This window comes from Plectropomus leopardus, chromosome 20 (assembly GCF_026936395.1).
Source record: "Plectropomus leopardus strain MGB_pleo_1.0 chromosome 20, ASM2693639v1, whole genome shotgun sequence".
In the NCBI taxonomy this organism is placed as follows: Eukaryota; Metazoa; Chordata; class Actinopteri; order Perciformes; family Serranidae; genus Plectropomus; species Plectropomus leopardus.
The window spans coordinates 24539491-24563203 of record NC_142195.1 but is presented as its reverse complement, the minus strand read 5'-3'; the positions used below and the strand labels follow the sequence as shown (position 1 = coordinate 24563203).

At 39.2% G+C, this 23713-nt stretch overlaps 1 protein-coding gene across 2 annotated transcripts in view; it reads left to right on the top strand.

Moving 5' to 3' along the window:
• Positions 1-23713, top strand: part of whrna (whirlin a) — a 181527-nt gene that overhangs the window by 5890 nt on the left and 151924 nt on the right. Inside the window, exon 3 of one of the 2 annotated variants that reach the window (XM_088070999.1) lies at positions 4678-6384. In XM_088070999.1, coding sequence (XP_087927125.1) covers positions 5638-6384 — 747 coding nt within the window. In that variant the 5' untranslated portion in view covers positions 4678-5637. Of the gene's footprint in view, positions 1-4677; positions 6385-23713 lie in introns of those variants that run through there. The other variant, XM_088071000.1, reaches the window with a different exon arrangement.

Genomic DNA, 23713 nt, shown 5'->3' with positions numbered 1-23713 from the left:
CAACTGAGTGTCACAAAAATGGGTATTTTGAGCCAAAACACGATCTTTCTCTAATAACAGTAAGTGTTTTTGTGTCTAAAGATAATCACAGTTTAACAGCGTTGTTGAAACGTAAAGTTTGAACAAATGTGTTTTGTCATTAATTTCATTCATGTGTATTGTATTAAGGTGGAGGCATAAATCTCAGACAGATAACTCAAAACTGACAGAGAAAAAACAAATTATCTGTATGGCAACTTACCACATGGAAGTAAGAAAATATTTTTTGGGCCTGATCCTTTAAAGAATTTGTTCTCATTTAATTTGTTGGGAAACTGTGATAGGCTGATTTTAACACCCATAGACAAACCACAGAGACTGTAATGCCATCACCATCTTCATAATGTGCTTTCATGTTTTTTCCCTGAACAAAATGTGGCCACTCTATAATTACACTCGTACTGTATGCGTGTTTTGGCTGCAGAGATTTGCTTTCGTTAAAGCATGTTGTGGTCCAACACTGATGATGGTTGATGAGGCCTGACTCACAGGCCAGTGGAAGTCTTCCACAACAAACTGGGAAAACTATGTCTTCAATTGCACCCCATTCACCAGAATAAGTAATGGCATTTTACACTTCTACAAACCACAGAAATGTAACATTTGTACATTATTATATTAGCAGATATGTTGAAGCTTTACATTTCAACAAAACTTAAATTGTGGTTATGTTTAGGCACAAAAAACTCTTGTTGTGGTTAAGAAAAGATCATTTTTTGGCTTAAAACACTTGATTTTGGTGGCACAATCATGGCTGGAAATGCCACAGATGTCTTACTAAAAAACACCAGGTGTTGCTGTTTGTTGGTATCAAACAGCTTGGCAGCTGTCTCACCATGTGTCACACCGTCAACCATCCCCTCCACCTCCTGATGAAAAACTCAGCTCATGCAATCACAACTACCTCATTTTTTAAAAATGTTGACATGATACATATGAAATATACAAATGTCTGATACAAACATATTTGTGGTTTGCAGAGATGTTCAGTACTAACAATGTCCTGTGGTGACTTTGCTTGCCTTTGTGCAAGATAGTTGGGATTCATCAGAGGCCCCTTGATATGATATTATTACGATATTTAGGTCATGATACAATACTTTTGCAATTTTAAATGTTTTTTGATATGCAGAGTATTGCTATAACATATAATGCAATATATTGTGATTTTTTTGTTACCTTTTTTTAACTGCTAAACTGGAAAAACTTTGTCCAGATCTGGTTTTATTGAAGATAAAGTTTCCAGTCTGTTCATCACCATCACAACGTAATCGTTCTTATTGCAGCAAACAAAGACTTAAAAGTTATTGATTTTATTATTTTAATTTGGCTGCCAAAAGTTACATTTCACAGGGCTGACTTTCTGCTTTGCAATATTAATTATTAATAATTGAAATAATAAAAAAAATACTAAAGAAAGAAAGAGAAACTAATTTGCTCATCGTGTAATCGTGTCCAATATCATCTCCAAATTTAAAACTTTTCTGCCAGTTCACAGTGGATGATTTGAGATTTAACACAGTTTGCAATTGAGGTTAAAACATAATCAGTGGGGTTGGAGAAAAACAATTTTTTGGAGCTTTTAGAATAATTTTGGTCAGACAAAACAATGATTTGAAGACACCCATGGGCCCTGTTAACTTGTGATGTGCATTTTCCTAATTTTTCTTTCATCCCCATTCATCAGAAAAATAATTTACATATTAATTGGTGATGAGAGTAATCAATAGTTGCAGCCCTAATGTGAAAAGAACTTCCACTATTGAGGACAAAGTTTGGAGTGCTTATTTAGAAGATGGAGATTGAAAATAATGACTTAGCGAAGGAAATCATTAACTGATAACCCTCCTCCTCTGAAACCATGCATATGCTGTCGGATGCTGTTGATTTTATCTCGGTTGCCTGGGTTGCTGCTTTGCTGACAGTTCTGCTGTGTCACTTTTGGGACTCAGAGTGCTGACTCCATCTGTGATTTCAGTCAGCTCCGCTTTAACCTCAATTGCTCCTCTGATATTCAGTGCATTCTCTGTCGTATTGATTCATTTTCAAAGACCATTTTCATTTTCCAAGTCCCTTTTTTATTTTGCCTCAGCCCATTGTCTGCCTCGCTAATTACTTTGACATTAAGTAACTCTATCACCCAGCAAACAATTAGTCACAATTTCAGATTGAAATGACAATGGTTCCTTTTCTGACAGTCCTCAGTTTGTCCCGGTCGGCCTTTCAAACGCTCCAGTTACTGGTTAATAAAGCAGAAGGAATATTTGGCTCTTAGCTGCTGTAGATTTTAAGGAAGGCTCAGCTCAGAAACTCTGCCAAAAACTGCACAGTGCCATTTGTCAACACACTGGCCTCAGAGCACAGGGCTTCATTTGCAGTTGATATTGTCGCCGTTTTGCACTTGTGATTGATCACCCGGGAAAACTGAGTTCACCTGCACTTTGCTACTTTGGCTACAGCTCGAGTAGCCTTGTATCAGGGATTCGAGCAGATAGTTTCCGCCATGACGACCTAGGGGCAAAGATTGATGTTTGTCCAGACAAAGAAGGAAATGGTCAGAATAATATTGTTATGGCCCCTGAGTCCTTGGCGGTGTGTTTGTTTGCTTGTGTTTTCCTGCAGTTTAGTGGAACTGAGATATAATTGCCCTGGCTGGGAGCACCTGGCTACTGAGCTATTTAAGCCGCATGTCCAAAAAATAAGAAAAAGAGAAAAAGTTAGGGAAGATGCTAACTGATATGACAAATTGTTAAGATTCAGCATTAAAAGATCATAAAAAAAAGTAAATGGACACTTAAGAGATAAGATGATACTTTATTGTCTGCTTTCAAAGAAATTTGTCTTGCATCCTCAGGCTCTCAACAATCAACAGAATAACATAAAAGCAATAAAAAACACATAAAGACATCTGTAAGGTCGCCCTCCAGCAGTCATCAAAAAGACAATACAATAAGCGACCATATGTCCCTCCGACAAACACTGTCATGTGAGAAACACATTCTCATTATAGACATCATACATTGAGAGATACCCGATCCAGTCACAGTATAAGTGTGGGATATAATTCCAGTCCGGAAAGTCCACTTGTGCATTTGTGAGTACTTTAGTGTTTGAGTTCTCAGTTATCTCATTATAGCAAATTGGACCTTTTTGAGGCTCTTTGTCTTTTAATACATCAAAAAACTCCACTGCCACCAGATGACTGTGAAACCTACAGATCATATAAAGAGTTGTTTTGGTGCCTTTTAGACTATTGAATGTCTTCGTACAGTGTTTCTGTGATACAAATTTGAATGAGCTGTATGTACAGTTTAGGGGTAATTGGTGGTATCCAGTGGTGAGGATTGCAGATTGCAACCAGCTCAAATTTACCAGTTAGAGGTCCTTCAGTGTTCATTGTTCAGGAGGTTTCTGCCGGGAGCCGAATGGTCCACAGAGGTCTCATTATCTCTAAAGCAAACAGACTAGATGATTAAAACTGGTAAAAACACTGAATTAAGCAGTTTCATGTTACAAATCAGTGTTTCTCCAAAACTGTTTCGCATGTCTGAGGCAGGTCATTACTTTTTTTCTCTGATAACTGAAGATCCAGATGTTTAGGAGGTTTTTATTGAGAGCTTAATAATCCACTGAGGTATTGTCCTCTCCAAAGAAAAGGATCCAGTGATTTAAACCGGCAAAACACTGAATAAAAGAGCTTCATGTTTTAAAAAATCTGTATATTTCTGATAATCTCCCTGTGGTCAGTATAAAGTAATAAAAACAGAACAAAAAATCTTATTTTCAAGTGATTATACACTAAAGAAAACATAATTATTACATTTATTTTCCATTTCTGCCAATATTTCTACCTAAATCCTTCACACTGAACATTTAATAAATCACACTCAGTGGTGCCACTTAGTGGTCAGCTGGTAATTAACCAGTCCCAGTGGGTCAACAACATATCTCTGATCTCATCTGATTGTCAGACTTGTTAGAAATTACTACATCTGATTGAAATAACTTTGTTTTTTTTAATCAGATATTTTTGAATGTTAAACAGATCACTCAGCCAGAACAACCATGCCATGTTTATACTTTATTTTTCCCATTTAAGTTGATTTTTACTGCAGTTGGTGTAATAGTGTAAGGGTGAAGTTATCATTTCAGCATTGGGAAAGACACATAAAAAACAGGGGTCTTGGGAATTTTGAGCATCAAACACTTCATTTTCTGCATTGTAGTGGGATTGTATGCACCAATTCGTTTCTTTTGTGTGTAAAATATGACATAAATGTCTTTAATTCTGTCAAAATAAAAGCTCTCCCCCACTAAAATACACTAGAAGTGTAGGCCATATGGTGACCTACTATTGTAATGAGTAAAATGGTTTTGATGAATTTTCTTTACATTAAGTTGCAATAATGAAAAAATATTTATCACCATTGAAATACTGAATTCTTTAATTATTTTAGGACAAGCTAGTAGCTAAATTGCGCGTTGAAATATAATAAGACATAAAAACAAAATATTTGAATCTGCTATTCATGTGTTGCTATCGTAAAATGAGCTTTAAAGTTCTTATTTAAAATATAAGCAATGAAGCTACACTGCTAAAAGCAGGCTATTTTGTCTAATTAAAGTCCTGTTTTGCAGGTCTATCTTACTGGTGGCGGAAGTGCCATAAGCATGGGAGCACGAGAGCATGTTGTTGACTGCACGCGGCAGGCTGCGTCATTTCCTGACAGAGGACGGTCAGAGGCGAGCGAGCCGCTAGTCTCTTCACTCTGTCGCTGGAGTAACGTCTGGGAAGCGGAGACACCAGGCAGCAGGTCACCTCAACACCGCAGCCGGACGGATATTACTAAAAAAAACCCAAAAAACTAATGCCGCGTGCACCGCGTAACACCGCTGAGGAGATTATTTTGTGAAGTTGACGTCGTTTGGAACTAAAGCAGACACCGGAGCCGGGGAGTGTGGACACCGGGACGCTGAGTAGGAGGACAAAAATAACTTTTTATTTGTCTTTTTCTTCGTCGAGGAAATATTATTTTCTGTCTGAGTCGCGCGCGCAACAGTGGAGCAAGTCGCGTTAAGTTGTGGTGGTGTTTTTATTTTGACCTGGAGGAGCTGCTGAGGCGGACACCAGAGACGCGGAGGCTCGGCAGCCACCTGACCTCCTGGAAAATAAGACCGCAGCTAATGACACGCAGGCTGAGATCCCTACGTGGCTCATTACTAAGCTCTCTGACGGAGCGGGACGAGTTGTCCGCGAGGTTGTTGCACGTCCAGTTTTGACGCACCGTTATGCACATGAAGTTTGCAAAATCCAATTGGTGATATCTGAATTATGTTAAGTGCTAATTAATTTGTGTCAGCTGTGAAATTCAATTAGTTTGACTTAATTGCGCGTCGAAGTTCCTCCTTTCGTCGCTCTATCCGGTAATTTGCGCGTAATAGTCATCTGTCAGAGCCAGAGAGCATGGATATAACCGGAGTGCACGTCCTCCAGCGGTCGTGATGCCAAGCGCCGGTCCGATCCAGCGCCACTAACCCGTAATGCCTGCTCTCTAACCCCGTACCAGTGTGGCGCCGTGTCCCGGTCACACCGCCAGCATGAGCAGCACCGACCTGGAGCGCATGTCGCTCAGCTCCTCGGCAAACTCGGTGGCCTCCAGCGCGCGGACGTTGTCGGCCAACGTGAGGAAGCTGCACAACGCGCTCAACCTCCTGCTCAACGACTTCGAGAGGGAGCAGTTCATCCACTGTCTCAACGTCTACCACTCCAAACGCAACGTGTACGACCTGGTTCAGACCCTCAACGTGATCCTCAACGCGCCCAGCAAGCGGCAACTTCTGCCCATGCTGCGGCTGGTCATCCCCCGCTCTGACCAGCTCCTCTTCGAGCAGTACACCTCGGAGGGCCTCTACTTAAAATCGGATTTAGTTGCAAGCAATGGCAACGCCGAAACCCCGCCGGGCGACTTCCCCAGTGCCAGCCCGACTCCCCCCGGGCATTTCTCGCCCAACAACCCGCCCGAGTTTCAGGTGGCGTTGCGCGGCTCGCCGGACAGCTTCAGCACCAGCAGCGACGGGACAGCTCCCCCCATGGTGCCGCTGCTCGGGAGGAACTTTGTGCACGAGCCGCCCGGTGAGATCCGGCAGGTCACCATGAAGCGACACAAGAGCAACGAGGGCCTGGGATTCAGCATCCGCGGCGGCTCGGAGCACGGTGTGGGCATCTACGTGTCTCTGGTGGAGCCGGGGAGCCTGGCGGAGAAGGAGGGTCTCCGGGTCGGTGATCAGATCATGAAAGTCAACGACAAAGTCTTCGACAAAGTCACGCATGCTGAAGCAGTGAAGGTAAGCCTGTCTTGTTTTTTTACTTCACCAAATTACAGCGAACACTGTAAAATTTGACAGGTTGATCTTACTTAAAATAATATTAGAAAGTGATTGCCTTGAAAAAGAAAAAAATAACCATCTTAATTTATTTTTACTTTAGTGTTAAGTTTACTTGACATTTAGCAGTATTTAATCATTTTTTTGAAGTTGCTGCAACCTTAAAACGTTTAAGGATGCACAATTTTTTTGTCGATATCTGATATGCTGATATATACCAGTTCATTTGGCTGATAACTGAAACAGATATTGATATATTTTCTTTTTGTCCCCACCTAATTTAAGTGATCATCAAGTCTCTTCTGTAGGGGCATTAACATGATATTATACACACTCTTCTTGTGATGGCCAACCAGAGACAAGACATAAAACACAATGCTTTTCAATGCATGTAATATTCATTCCTTGTTAAAAAAATAAGAAAAATGCATCAACTTAGTGTTGATGTTTTGTACATGTTCACTTTGTCAATTAAAATTAATAAATAAGTAAAAATTGTGGTTTGTTATATCAGCAAAAGTCAGCATGTTGGCCAGTACGGATATTTTATTCCAAAGCCAATATCTGCATTTTTTTCATACATCCCTAATCTTTTTCTTTCTAAGTGTTCGCAACTTCAGTAAACCAAGTTAGTCTGACTTAACTTTCCTAGACTTTTTAAAAGAAAAATCATCTTGTCAGATTTTGCAGTGTACAGTGTGTTAACTGGTTGCCTGCAGGAGTCAGTGAACTGGCACGAATGGCACCATCATGGGAACTATTTGTGTCCTCTAAACCTACATCCCCTGTGTATAATAAGCTCTTGCCTGGTATTAATTATGTGTTTGGCCTCTGTGTCTAAAATTGACCTCTTGGTTAACAAGCCTCAATTTGTTGAGGGGAATTGATTCTGTTGGCTGTGAGCATCTGTGGCTATTTGTTATATCAGAAAGCAGCAGCACTGTAGTGTAAACTGAACACTGACTACTATCTCTGGGAAGCATGCATGTAATTAGACACCTTTGTAGCAGCTGGTAACCATAGAGGAGTGTGTATGTTTGAGTTAAGATGCTGCATGCTGCCCTAGTGCTCTAAAGCTATAAACTTGAGGATAAAGACTGGCACCTTTTGTCTTGTGGACTATTGTTAATGCCGGGCATCTATTAGCAAATGAGGTGATAAAGGAGCATGTCTGATTTGTGTACAGTGGAGATTGATTCAGGAGCAGACCTTGCAAGGTCCTTGGTTTTATGAGCTGTCCGTGGTGCTGAAAATTCATCTTGGCGTTTTTCTTCCCTTTCTCTCCTGACAGTTTCTGCCTCTTTTCTCTCTACCTCTGCTGTGCTTTTCTGATCGATTTTGTGATTGCACTCATTCACACCTCCTTGCCCATGCTGTATGTACTCATACCGCAGGGATTCATAGTTATTTAACAAGGTTCAAGTCAGTTTCAGAGCAAAAATCACACTCACGGTCAGTGCTTTTGCTCCTTATTTATTGATTTTAGGAACTAATACCTGTGAAGCATCCTAACTGGGTGTTACATATACTCCCTCAGTTGTTGTTTTATCTTTTTGTGTCTGCATTATATTTATTCTCGTAGCAAAGTCCTTATGCTGTCTCTCTTAAAAAACAGATTTTAATCTTGATTAGACCTTTAGCAGCAAAAAGGGGAAAAAAGTGTTTGCTAGTTTGATTTCCAACTTCTCAGACAGCCCTATCTCGCACTGATATTGAGAGAAGTTATTTTTCTGTAAAAAATAAAAATAAAAAATAATACCAGCAACAGTATTACCTTTACAAATTCACAAAGAAGTGCCAGATACAGTATCTAGAAGCTGCATTTTAGGATAGTGATTGTATCTGTACTTTGAAAGGTCACAGTTTTTCCCTCCGACAGCCATGGATTATAGCCCAAATTGAGTCCTTTCTAACCTTCACTGATCTTGAAAAAGTCGTACGCGCTTTATCTCATCTCGTGTGGACTTTAGTAATTCACTTTATGCAGGGCTCAGCCACGAGGCAAGCTCTCACCTTCAGTAAATCCAAAATACTGAACCTATAGGCTTTTAACTAATGCCAAGAGATGAGAACATGTTGCCCCTGATTTAGTCCTCATTCACTGGCTGTCTGTGCTTCAGGATACATTTTAGGCTTGGCATGTCCTTGACACATTTATAGATAATATTGATAAATGTATCTCCTATACGACAACACACATCCTCTGGTTGAGGTAATGCTCAGGGCCCCATCTTTTACATTTCAAGTTCTATTGTCATTTTCTCATTGCATTCTGTACTATTTTGGGGTTTAAAACACTTTAAGTGTGTTATCTGTCCTACCAAAGTGTTTCTTAGAAAGAATCATAACCCCCATGTGTTAACTTACAGTTTTCCGTTGAAGTGACAGTGATGGTGCATGTTGAATTGAAGATGTCATTGGCTTAATTTTAGGTTAGTAGTGTCTCTAGATCTGCTCCTTGGACCTAAGACTGCAGCAGAGCCGCTCTGCAAATCATATCGAACGTTCTCTCCAGCTGCGTCGGATAGAATACTAATGGCAGATTTAGCCATCCTACATTTTCCAAATCAATTTTCTCCACATATAAAGTTGTCTCTCATCTGTGGAGTGAACACTATTGACTGCCGCTACTGTAAATGAACAGTTATAGAGTTTTGCTTTTGGGGGTTCCTGTGAGGGAGTGCATTCCATTTTTTATGCAAGTTTTGGGACCAAGATGGAGCAAAAGCAAAGATCAATTACAGATATGCTGCTTATTTGTCTACATCTCTCTTAAGTAGCATCTCCTATTTTCTTTGGTCACACTTGTCTCATTGTCAACAAATGTGTATTTTATACACTCATAGTGTTAAGCCATCCATGCGGACCACGGTGTGTCCATAATTATGAGCACCACTAGCTTTACTTCTTTCACTGCTGCTTTGCCTTCTGCTGTTATGAGTCTGACAGGGCAGGCACCCAGCCAACAGGAGAAGAGCCCTCTCTGAGATAAAATCCTGCTGGAGGTCATTAATGCTTGACTTCAGTTATTTTAATGCCCTCTCAGTTTAGTCTAAATGTTATTACAGGCTTTTAGAACTGTAATCATTTTAACCATTTAAACTCTAAGTTCATCATTACAAACTTATGATGTGCAGCAGTGTACACAATTTATATTCTGGTAGACACAACAGACTATAATATTTATGTCATATATCAAAACATCTAAGGCTTGAATATTTCAGTTAATCTGAGCATCCTATACCCTTGGTGATATGTCGGAACAAGCAGAATATGTGATGTCTATAATGTGAAAAGTTTTGGCAAATTCAAGGGAGAGTTTTACTGATATTTAATTTGTTATACAAGCATTTTTCACTTAAGGGAATTGTGGGCAGACTATTGAGCTCTTCATTGATTTTAAAAGCACTTACTTCTTGTTTGAGGAGCCCAAATACTGAATTGAATCAGTATTATTCAGTCCTTACACAACAAACCACAACACAGTAAAGAAACATATACTTCTTTAGAGGTTAAAGGTCCAGTGTTCAGGATTTATGGGGATATATTGGCAGAAATTGTGTAAAGTATTCCTAACTATCTATACAGTAGTTTACAATGGACAAAAATAAGAGTTGTTGTGCTTTTGTTACCTTAAAATGAGATGTTTATATCTACATACAGAGTGGCGGGGTCCGCCACATTGTTCTTCAGTAACCCATAACAGTTAAATGAAACCGTGGATTTAGATAGGGCCATTTGCATTTTTGCATCAGCTACTGTTGTTCCTCTGCACACTTTGCGCACGCAAGTTTCAGTTCTGCAACCTCACAACTAGATTCCACTAAATCCTACACACTGGATCTTTAAATGATTGGATATTTGTAGTTAAATACATTTTATGTCTTCAATAATCAAAGTCAACATAGTGTCTTACAAAAAAACCATAGTAACTCAACACAACATGCTTTATTCATAAACTTTACAACCATATTATAAACTACAAGCCAAGCCTTAACACAGCTCAGTGGATTTAGGCTTCTGACACATTTGACAAATGAAATGTCACCTTTGAAAAGCTGCTGTCTGGACGCATCTGATGAATGCGTTTGTGACAGCAATCACATCTGATTTAGCCGCCTCACCTCCAGCTGAACTCTGCTCCCACAGAGTGTCCACATTCAAACCTCCACTCATCAGTATTTTTCTATTAACGTCCAGTTCGATGACTGTGTGTAATGTGAAAGTGGTTGAGTTATTACCCAACTCAGCTGCTCCACAGAGCTGTGGTTGGGTCAGTCTCACAGCTCTCATCAAATCTGTTCTCAGCAGCAATAGGCAGCTGCTTTCAGCAAACAAGCTCTGATAAACCCACTGTGCTCATCTATGACCAAACAGACAAAGTTAGCAACTACATTGGAAAAAAGTGAAACATCTAGTAGCATAAAAATCAGTCAGGAGTTGGGGGAGACCAAACTCAAAAAATGTAGCATGAATATTGAACTACTATTTACCAGATGGAGAGAAACTTGACTCCAAGTGAATTATTATGTTGTGTCTCTGCTGTATTCATAAACCAGCTTTTTTTGGCAAACAAACCACCTATAAAACTTTCATGAGGTGATAATTGGTCAGGGCTGTTTGTCTCTCAGCTATGTTTGGACAACGTGATCTTATCACTACTCGTCATGTTTTGCTGCTTGGGCAGAATTCCCAGTGTTAATATAATGATGCTAGGGGCCATCTTTTGCATTTTATCTTGATGCAGAAGGGGTCCGTGGAAAGAAGGGATCAATAGTTGGGTTTAGGTAATGAAACTACTTGGTTATGGTGAGGGAAAGATTGTGGATATTGTTTGAAAAAATGCCTCTGGTGGCACAAAATTGACGTGATGCTAAAAAACATGTGGCTTTGAGTGGCATAAACGCCACAACCAATATTTATGTATGTCCCAAACTTTTGTCTCAAAGTCTTGTACTTGTTGGACCCATCTACCTTCGCTCCAGCCCAACCTAAACTGACTAACGCACTATTTAAACTACATCTATTGCTCTGAGTGTGTTATAATGACACAGATGAGTTTACGTAAGAATCGGCCTCCTGCCTCCGCACGCAAAATGGTGATGTTGGTGACATTACTGATGCACTATTGGTGTATTCTGAATGCCTTGGAGTGAGACCAGGCCTGTTTTCAGTTGTATTAGCCAAATTAAAAGGTTTAATGCTTTTAAAAACCATTCTATACAATGCAATCTGATTATTTCAACAAACTGTAGATTGAGTTTTGAGTCTGTAGCAGTGTTGCTCATTTGCTCAGCCAGAATGTTATATGAAAGTCACTTGGCTTTACCACCATTACACGCACACCAATAACAAATCTAATCCCACTCAAACAACACGGCAGGATTTAAATAAGTCTTTGCAACTTATTTTGTTTCCAGCACATTAGTCATTCACACTGTTTTCTCTACGCTGTATGCCTCTACTTAGGCTTAATCTGCTCCACTTTAGCAAACCTGTGTTGCCTGATGAGTTCTGGGATGGCCTCTGAAAGCAGTAGATTGTTGTTAGGCCCAGGGGACGAGTCAAGGGCTTACAGCTGTATTTCTTTCTGTCTCTGACTCTCTCCTCTTCCTAAGAGCCTGCCTTGGCCCCGGTCCCTAGAGTCACTGCCAAGGTTAGCTACCCTGTCAGCATTTAGACTTTTCTTTATCATCCGCCCTGTGGTCTGCCGGACAGTCAGGAGATGTGACGGGATATGGCTACGGACATAAATCGTGTTGTTTTGGAGCCAGAGTCACAACAACATCAAGAAAAGCAGTCTTGTCTCGCCATCAGGCACAGACTGCCTGTCTCTCTGACTTTATAATCTGATTGGTCTCCAGTCTGAGGAGGGTGTGAGAGATAGAAACAAAGGTAGAATGATGGCGTTCAGGCACCAAGACAAACGACTAGAGAGAAAGAGAGGAAGACACAAGATAAGATTAGTTGACTTCTTTTTTTCCCCCTGTCTTCCTTTTGTCCTCATTTGTTTTAGGCCTGTCTGCAGTTGTTCTAAGAAATATTGTAGTTTGGTATCTTTGGGGCAGTTGAAGTTATGCCCGCCCTGCCAAGGGACCGGCGGGAGAGGGGATTAAAAAAAATGATGGAGACTTGGCCATTTTAAATTCACTGGGTCGACACCTGGGAAGCTGCCAGGCACATTGACATGCAAACACTTGGCCACAAGTCAGAGAAATGGGAGCTGAGCAGCCTGGAGCAGCACTGCAGACTGCTAATGGTTGGTGTGTTGATTAGATGGTGGGAGGCAGATGGAAATCTCGTTAAACTTAAGGAAAGGTATGAATTGATTCATAGCTTGGAGTTGATTCTGCGGTTGACAGAGGGTCGCCTTGCTTGAAGTTGTCAACAGTCAGACCTGCCTGAGTTTTTAGTTACTTGGCCCAAAACATCAAATAAATATCCATTTCAATCTTAAGTTGGCTGCACATGAACAGCAGCAGAATCACTTTGCATGCTATTATACAAAGTGGCACCTCCAGAAACTTTTCATAGAGGTGACCAGATGGGGGCACTGAAAATCTTGCGGTGGCACACCAAAACTAAAAGCCACAAATGAATTTCAGGAATTCAGTTATATCAGCGATTCTGTCAGGGTGGCCATGGTTTCCCCTGCCCACTCTTGTTGGTGCCGCCAATGATACAATGATCTGAATTAACATCTCAGCACTGCACATTGTTTTATCTTTAAGATCACATACAGTGGCATCTTTGCTTCCTTAATACCATGTGGTTCCTTTTGAAACAGAATTAAGAAGCTTAAACATAGAAAAAGTGTCCCAGAGTTTCCACTTTTGCCCAAATACAAAGCAGTTCTTTTTCTGGAGATAATATTTGCTGTATTATATTCAAGTAAGTGTTCGAGTTAGCCTAGTTTAACCTATGGGAGCTTTTGACGGCTTGTGTAACATGTTTGGCTACCACAGAGGGAATAAATTCCAGATGAGTGAAAACGAGTCAAAGTGTCCCCTGATGTCTCTACTGCAGAGACGGACCAGGGACTGAGTCATCTGTCAAGCTGCCAGAATTACTGCTCTCACAGAATGTCATGATGAGGATAAAAAGCAGAAAAATCCAGAGAGTTGAAAAAATTGTTGCGGAGGCTGACAGGAGAAAGTGTGAATACTGTATGTGACTGACAGTGGAGCTACGCAAATGTGGAATTTACATTCTGCCTGGATGTATTTCATGTTTCAGTGCAAGGATGAGGCTGTGAAACATACCATAGTTCCTAGGCCACTTAGTCTGCAAGGTTTCTGGGTTTTGACTTATGTTCCAGCACCATCGTTTAAAATCTAAATACTCACATTAGGCACGTAAACAATTGTCATGCACACTAAACTGCCTTACAAGTGTGTATTGGATTTTCTTGAGCATACATTTGAAAGTTGTTGTTTATCTACTTCATCCATATTTTACTGTTTTGACCTGAGTTCTGGCATCAAGCTCAGCAGCAGTTACAGCTCTGACCACATGTCATGTGTGCTAGCCACCGTGTGCGTCCGAAGGTCTGAAGACACAGTGTGAAGAACATAGGCTGCGATAGGTGATTGCGCACTGCAGTGAGCAGCCTGGAATAAATGAGGTGCAGTGCGTTTAGGCTTGGCCTCTGGGCTTGTGTTTACTTTTGTTGATACAGTATTTAATAACACGGAGCAGCAGATTTGTCTAAGAAGTCACCAAGAAAGTTCGGAGTGCGTGTCTCTTTAAACACGGGGCTGATTGCTGCCTAAAGGCGCCCTGAAGGTTAGACAACTTTGTAGAAAGATGCACAAATGTCATGCTGCTGAAATCGCTGAAAAATGAATTATTTCTCTTCTTTCCTCATTTTCAGCCCTCAAACATGACTGCAAACATGCCCTTGAGCAAGACTCTTAACCCATGACTGATCAAGGGGCAAACAGTGGAGGATTTGCAGCCTTTTGTCAAGTTTTCGCTGTAGTGCGTTAATAAACATGAAGGAGGGCAATGTTTAAAATAATGAGCTTGCTCAACAAACCTTCCTGAATAAACAAAATGTTTACTAAATAGACTTAATGAGTTGATAACTTGTTTTTTTGGCCTCTTTCTGCCATGGTCTCATTTATTAGTCCCCAGAAAGCCCAGTGGTTTATGTAACCACTCCTGCTGGATTTCAGATGGCATTTTATATCACAAGCAGCAGCTCATTTGTTGGAAAATGTGAGCACTCATGCAAATAATTTATGTGTATACAAATCACGGTGTGCTTGCTCTGCACTGATTTGTATGAAAGGTGCACCCTTTAAGTGGTGAGGAGTATGCAGCAAGTTATTAGTAATTAGAAAATGCCACCTCTATCTTACAGCGACTATACATTTCATTAAAAACGGCCTGTATAAGCTGCAGAAACTGTTTGCTCATGATGTAATGAAGGGACCTTTGGCTGGCTCTCGAATTTGTCATTTTGAAAAGATTGGTATGGTAAAGTAAGTAACCTTTTTTTTAAAATTTAATTTCATCACTTGTTGCTTCAGCCAGCAGGATTTATTTTATATATATATATATATGTATGTATATGTGTGTGTGTGTGTGTGTATATATATATATATATATATATATATATAGATATTACGCTGGTAGATAATTGATTTCAGTACTGGAAAGACAAAATGCACAACAGCAAGTAAATCAAGGCTTACATTTTTCCCCTGGAAGTGTCATTAAAAAAAACAAACTCAAGCTGCAAAAGCCAGCAATACAATATACTCCATTCCTAGTGTGAATTAGTCGGGGGATTTTGGCAGTACAATTTAAGAACTTGCGTTTCATTCATCTGTTGTAATTAATTTAATAGCCGTTCATTCTTTTTCATTGAAGTACATAACCACAGTTTAGTGGTATTTCAAGACAGCAATATTGTCTTCTGTTAATTAGTTTTTCCTATTTATTATTTTGCATGAATTGGTTTTCTATCGTATTATTCCTAATATAAAGGTGTTTTGGACAGGGCCGCCATCTAAGCTGGCACACGGTAAAGGCTGACCTGAAAGTTACTACTTCTTGTGAACGTACGGATGTATTGCCCTTTTCTCACTGCACAAAATCCCACTTACAGACATGAACATCTAGCTTTATCATTTAATAGGAAATTTTACACTTGGTCTTCACTCCTGGGCCAAATGACTCTGCAGTCATCACAGGTATTTATCAACTCCTGCACGGATTAGCTCTGATCGGCAGCAATGTACTAATTTTAGGCCCTTTGCCGGTGCAACGCAACGAGGGGCCACCAGAAAATACTGCCTATCTCTGCCAAAGAAGTACTCAAACATTGTTCAAAATTAGTTGTCGGCAAGTTTGAGAGAGAGACTAAATAAGTAAGAGATATAAAAAAAAAAGTAACCACTGTAACATTTTCACTGGCCCTCGTGCTGCTGTCTACTGTTTACTTACCTGATTTGTGGCCCGTTCAGGACGTCACACATGACACACTAGTAAAAAAAAAAACACACACACAGAAAGGTGTACTCATGCACGCAGCTTTGATCTACTGGTAATGGGAAAGGAGTCTAAATAGGTGACTGTCAGGCTTAAAAAAGTTTGTCACCAAGAGGCCGAGTGGAGGAACGCTAAGCTGCCGGATGACTGTCTTTAGAATATGTATTGTAGGAAAAGTTTGCATCCAAAATATTTCAGGGGCAAGTTCTATGGCCATACACACTTGTCCAAAACAAAACAAAACAGTGATCAAGAGAAACTTATAAAGCGTGCAGCTGTCAGCAAAAATTAGGGCTTACTTTGTAATCAGATCTCTTCCATTCAGTCACAAAACTGACCGACAGCAGTGATAGCCATATTAATGTGACCCAATCATCTGAAATGACAAAATAATGTGTATAATAAGAACAATAAAAATTATAAATTGGCGCCTACAGCCTATTTTAAGTTAAGTTCATGAGCTAATTGGGTGGTTAAAGGGTATAAGGTTAGTTTTACTGTCACACTTACTTTCTGCTCATTAGTTTTGACTGACAATACACAAATTCCCATGGACAAGTGTTGATAAACAACATTGCACGCCTTTTAGTGAGTGCTTGGAGCTCTTTAGTGCACAGCTGAGGCCCTAGTTTTCTTAATGTGGCTGAAACTAATGCATGCTTTATGATTTTTACATTAGTGTAACATTTTACTTGTATTTTGAAGCATTTGTTTTGAATAGTCCTATAAAAAATGTCTATTTTAATAGTAAAACACCACTCCACTCCCTAAATCCCCAAATTTCCTTACTTTAGAACATTGCTGATTTGGTAGAACTATGAATCAGGCACTGAATCTTTTATATAATATAGTGAACTGGAAAATTGGACTGTTAAAATGCTGACTTGAGCAACAGCAGCCTATAATGGAGGAGAGCAGATTGAATTGTTGGACCAGCTGGGAAACTCTGATTAAACAAAGTAAAAGGGTGCTACTGTACTTCAAAAACTCCCCTTGTACTGCCTTTGAGCAAGTCACTTAGCAGCCACTCTCCGCTCTACTGGCCAGCAGTAACTTGGCCACCGGCTTGTACTGGCTAGCTTCCAGTTGTGACTGAGTGGCTGTGTGAGTATGAAACGAGTCGTGGCTCAAGTTTGGAGGGTCAGTGCTTATTCTTCTTAAAGTTTTGGCAGCTTGAACTCTCTGCCTCAAGGACGGAAGAAAGTTCCCATCAAGTGCTCGGATCCCGCCCGGTGGTGTGAGACGCTGGACATTTGCCTTTTCCATCAGCTGCCAAAAGTTTTAAAAGAAGAAGAAATCCCAAAATTTGACTTTACCTTAACGAAGCCTCCTTTTTTGTGTGGTGTTCAAAATAGCATTTTGAACCATAATTTTCACACAGCTCAGCTGGAGGCTTTACATCATCAATACATTTATCTAACCCACAGTGCCTAAATGTTTGCACACTGTACTCAGTGACCCACATATACACAACTAAGACACAAAAGAAAACCCTGGATCCAAAAAAATTGCGACACTTTGTAAAACATAAATTTAATCAGAATGCATGATTTTAAAATCCTTTGCACATATATTCAATTGAATACAGTACAAAGACATTTTATTTTATTTTAGTGGTTGGCGTTACACTGTAATTCTTTACAGAATGATTTAAAGTGTTGTGATAATATTTTTCTATTTAAGAAGATGTTTTAAGACTAAATAATTCCATTATGTGAGAGTATTGGGTAGTATCTGTCCCCTAAGTATTAAATACATTTCAGTTAGTGTGTCCAATACCTGTTTCCTTTCACCTAATTTCATATAATAATTATAGATTTAAATGTTAGAATTTCTCAATCAGTGTAGATTTTTGAGTAATGGAGTTGTCTGGTCTAAATTTCAAGTGAATAGCTGCACTGGAAAAATGCAGCTATGCAAACGCAAATGACATTTTGAATACATGTTTTCCCCACGGCAAAAACGCATTTGCAAATGATTGCATTCTGTTTTTATTTTTATCTCACACAGCATTCCAACTTTTTTTGATTCGAGGTAGTATTTCTTTCCTTTTTCCTCCTACATCAGTGCCTCTAGAAAAGAAAAGAATAGAAATAGAAGTGTTTTTTTTTCCTTTTCAGGTAGTAACTACTTAAAGTGGAGGAGTCAAATTCTCTCAAGCTTTTAATCAAGAGGGAGGGAAGCAAAGATTGAGTGCTGGATAGATGCTGCAGTAGAAGGAGTTAGAAAAGGGGAAAGAAAATGCAGGGAAAGGAATCAGAAACAGGAATGATGAAACAATGAATAATTAAGTTTCCACTGCATGGAACACATCAACAGCTGTCATTTAAATAGCATTTTTTCTCCCATTGACCATATTGTGATAAATATTTATGCATACCATGATTGATTTGAACCATTCTGTCCAACCTTTGCAGTAAATGCAATACCTCAGAGATGAGAGTTGAATTTCTTGCTGTAATCATCATGTGAAATATTTATAAATTGCTTTAATTAAGTGGGCGGGGGCCAATTGTGACCAGCTTTGTGTTGTAGCATGCTGTACTGATGAATATTGAGATGTTTACTGGTGTTGGAGGGTTGATGTGACGACTGAGTGGGTGATGATGGAAACACGCTGAGAGGAGTTCTTATTGTAATTTGTATGTAGTCAGTCAGTAAGGGCAGGAGGCGATGTCATGCACAGCCTTTTAAGGCCTACTCAACACAAACATGGTTCTTTTTGTAAATGCAGCTTTAAAAAAAAATAGTTTTGGGCTTTTTGCCATTATTATATACAACAGCTAAAGGGGGAAAAATAGGGAATGACACACAGCAAAGGTCTGCAGGTTGGAGTCAAACATGTGGCTGTGGTGAGGACACAGCCTCTGAACATGGGGTGCCCGCTCTACCAGTTGAGCTACCGTGGACCCCATAAATGTAGCTTTTTAAAAAAGTTTGAAACTATGTTGAACTTAGACTAGCCGATCAATCTAAAAGTGAAAAACACTCAGCAAAAAGGTCAAAATTGAGCACAGTTTTATCCATAAGTTTAACATTGCCTAAAAAATGACATGTATTGTAAAAGCCATTTGAAATTTCCAATAACCAAATCATATTTTAAATGCTGCTCATATTTGTGGCATGACAAGCTTCAGCACCTCTCTCGCTCAGCTTTTCAAGAAGACATCCAGCTGGTGAGAGTGTGTGAAGGCTTAAACTTGGTGTTGGCAAACTGCTGCAGGCTCGTGCTGGTCATGCTGACGTGCACCTGTGAGTTTGTGTATGTATGTGAGAAAAAGAGAGAGAGGGATGGTTGTTGATGATCAGAGCTGCTGGTGTCCCGTGCTGATTTTCCTCTGGGTATAGTAGGGTTGCAGGAATATACCAGTTTCAATGAAAATTGATGATTATCATACCGTGTATATTTGCTTATCTACAATATTGGGAAAAATGCAACTGGATGAAGAATCATGCCGTTATTGTAGTTATCTTCAAAACGGCATACTTTTTTACACATATTTCCAATAAAAAAAAGGTTTCCAGTTTCACTCATTGAAATCAAATTTTCGTTCAACCAAAAATAACCCTTCTGTTTTTCAGTATAAAATAATACTGTTGAACCACAAAAAAGGAACTAAAATAGATAAAACAGAAATTGAAAAAAAAAATAGATACATAAAAGAAGTTAAAAAAGAACTAAAAAGACGACACCACAACTAATATAATACTGTGATACCCTGAGACCACATTATTTAATGAGTCAGTTATCGTACCTTGTAAATCCCATGAAACCCTAATCTTAATATAACTTTAACTGACTAGCAAGGATTAATGCTAGTCTGTTTAACAGGGATATGCATGCTTAATCGGCTTCTGTAAAAGTCCGTCTCCGGTGTTGATGTCAAGAAACTCTGTTTACAGTGTTGTGTAGACAAGGATAAAAGTTTTTGAGTTTTTGTTTTGCAACCTCAAGAGTTTTTCCCGTTAAATTGTTTGTCAGGCGTCACAAATGAGGCGGCATTACATGCAATGGTGGATGGGACCAAAATAATGCTGTTGAAACTTAAGAACAGGACTTTTTAGATCTCTACACTTATATGAACAGTTACTCTTCCACTATGTTGAGGAACAGAGGCATCAGTATGCACCACGGAGGTCACTGCTCCAGGTAGCCTTCAGGTAGTAGTTTTTATTAGGTTTCTTATTGGCCAAAATTGTCTTCTTCTTTCCTCTTCTTCCTTCTCTCTTCTTCCGTTTTCCTTCCTCATCTGTTTCTTTCTTCTTCCTTATTTCTCCTTTCCTCTTCTTCTTCCTCCTCTACCTTTTCTTGCTTTTCTTTCACTATATTGAGGAACAGAGGCCACAGAATGCACTTCAGAGATCGCTGCTCCGAGTATCCTTCCCATAATAGCCTTTTTTTAGGCTTCTGACCTGCCAGTGTTTTCTTTTTCTTCCTCTTCTAATTCTTCTTTGCGTGGCTTTAGGGTTATAGTAATATCACTGTGTGCTGGTTAATCATGCTCCTGACAACACATCAGTTGTGTTTTCATTTGGAGATTTTTGTAATTGTGAGTGGATAGGATTTTTTTTTTTTGTTGAGAATAAAGGAGAGAATAACCCTGTTTTCTAAAATACCTGAGTGTGTGTGTGTGTGTAGTAGTAGTAGTAGTAGTAGTAGTAGTAGTAGTAGGGTTGCAAATTGTAAGCACTTCTCTTAATTGATTATTGTTAACATAAATGATCAATTAATAAAATAATCATTATTTAAGGAAATGGAAAAAAACAAAAACAATACCAAATGATTTGTTTTTAAACAAAGCTTACAGCACCATATTGCATATACTTTGACAGGATTGCATAGCCTATATTTAAATTTCACATATTCAATTAATTCTTAATTACCAGTTAATCAATCGCTGATTAATTGTTATCATCCCTAGTGTGTAGACTAGGCCTTAAACTATACTTATAACTGTTGATGTTTCATCCAGCTGTTCTCTGTCTGCCACCTTTATCCCTCTGGAACACTTTGGTTTCTTTATGTAGTCCCACACTCTCACCTTCAGGTGTCCAGACAGAATATGATAGCTTTTAGCTTTTTGCCTTCATGCACTTTTGGTATTAATGCAAGCTCACACATTTGCACATACAGTTCACACTGTGAGCTTTTCTGGCACTGACTCAGGAGTATCTCAGCTCTCTCTCATCTTTTTGTGTCAAATATCTCATCATTATGTCCATCTTAAGGCAGCGTTTTTATTCTCCTCTGGTTGGCCCACCTGGGGTCCTTTCGACAGATTTGCTGCCAAAGTGACTCTATTGTAACGGTCTAATTGCTTTACAATGAAGCCGCCAAATGCTTCAGTTCACAGCAAAGGTGTCCCCAATCCATCACCTGGTCTCCACCACACTAAATCACCGGAAGCAGTCATTAATATCCGGTCAATGAGCTGAATCCCCCCCATTTCTGTTCACTTCTGTCTGCAGGCAGGAAATGACTTATTCTATTAGTCCCTTGGGTGCTTTGAATTTTACAGACATCAGATTTTATTATTAAAGGCCTGCGGTGAGACCACAGTCACACCCCATGGGAAAATAAAGTTGTTTGAATTTGTGGTATTAAACGAAGTGCCTGTGGATATACACTCAATTTACACATATCTAAAACTAATGAAGTCTAACACCAGAACCCCGTGGTCAAATTTACCTTCTTGAAGGTTATAGTGTTCAGTATTGTTGTTGTAGAGAGATGTTGATTCAACTTTATAGTCATTACGAAGGCTGTAGCCTCTGGTGCTGTTTTTGCAATTCAGTTTACTCTCATTAAAACATGACTTTTATGTTAGACTGCCTCATTATAGCTTGGTGTACCTACAGTTATATAACAGAAATGCTAGATGCAGTTAAAATATCACTATAAACATAGCAAAAACTGGATGGAATCAGCTTTTCTTTTGACCCTGTTAGCTTCATAAACATTTTTATTACAGGCCTATTGCATTAGATTTGTACCACTTATGCAAGATGTTGCTTTATTGCATCTGCTCTGTGTTTGTAAAGGTCATGATTCAGGACAATAATTATTGTTCAAGCCTAACATACATTTTGTTTATATATAATAGGGATGTCAGTTGGATAATCTTGCGTTTGACACCCAGTAATTGGTAACTAAGCGGTTCATTCTTAAGAAAAGAAGAAATAAATGCAAAATGACTTGATATACAAGAGTTGCCAGGGTGTAACATTATTCTGTTGCTGTCTATGAGCAAGGCTAACACCTGATGCAGCTGTTCATTTGGGCACGTAAAAACTAAACATGCTGTGTAACATCGTGAAACTGCGTACTGTATCAGTGAAGCAAAACTTTTCCAGCTGAGCTTTGTAAGTCTGTCTTAACACCAAGTGCTTCACAGGACTGTTAAAAAATTAAGACGTATAGGTCACTACAGAAGTTAACTCTGGTGATGACAATATCATATACATTATAACTTTACCAGCATTAAACACCTCTGAAACGCTAAATATGAAGCCAATGTAAGCCGGCTCTGGGGCAGTTGGATCTCTCTCAGATTAGTAGTTCAGCCTAAAGCTGCAGTGTTATATTGGAGACTTTGTAAAACAAATCAATTATACTCCAATCTCATAATCTGTTTTTTGTAATATTTGTTATATTGTGTTGTGGTCAGTTGTAATATTGCACATGCTATACCAGCAGGCATTATACTAAACCAACTAAATAAACCTGAACTTACAGAATGGAAAGTAAAAACTGTGTAAGGGTAAAGGCAATGAAAACAGGACATTGTTTAGGGTGAAAGACTTGGTTAAGCAAAGTAATGTGTTCTTTAAAGTGCAGTTTTGTCAGTAATGATGAATGGAGGCGTCTCAGCGATGCCCTCCAGACTTTGAGCTTTCGTACAGAGCAGGCAGATAACTTTGATCAGAGGTATCGCCACAAGCGTGCAGCTGCCCTGACCTCAGAAGGGATTTATGGTTGAATTGAGCTCATTGGATATTTTTCTCTGAGGCTCCGTCTCAACCATTGTGGGAGTCATGAGACTACAGGAGGTCTGCTTTGAATTTCAATGAGGATTTTGAAGGTTCATTGTTACTTTGGTTTTGTCTGTTGCTCCTTGACAGGTATAATTATGTGTCAGGCACAGGGAGAGATTCGTATATAGCTACCACACACACACACACACACACACACAAAAGCTTGGTGGTTATTATTATCCTGCCCATTGGATGATAGAGAGAAGCTGTTTGAGAGATGCAGAGACCTTTCTGAAATGACAGATACATGTTAAAGAAAGCTCCTGCTTTCTCTTTTGCAATTGGTTTATATTTTTTTTTATAGTTTTGGCTAACTTTCTACAGAACCTCTCCGACATAGTTTAACAGTGTTATCTGAACCATTTATTGGGAGGAAAAATGAAGAAAAATGACCTCATATCTCGGGATAAAGTTATCAAAACCATTATAAAAGTATTTTTGTGGTGGTAATTCCACCTAAAGGAAACTCACTATTATTCATGGTATCTTCTTGTATACCAGCTTTTTGTCATCTGCATTTCTTTAGGGTTCAAGCTGTTTTGACTCTGCAATTATAAATGCAGGCTTGATTAGAGGAGACCAGGGTCAAATGTAAAATTTTTTCGTTTTAATGTAAGTACTGAAAAACTGCTCAGTCTATTTGGATACAACTTTTATGTAGGTAACTTGTATCTGTGTTCTCTTGTTAACAGTGGTTAGACATTTTAACAAACAATGTTAGAGTCACAACATTGATTGAAACACCAGATGTCAAATG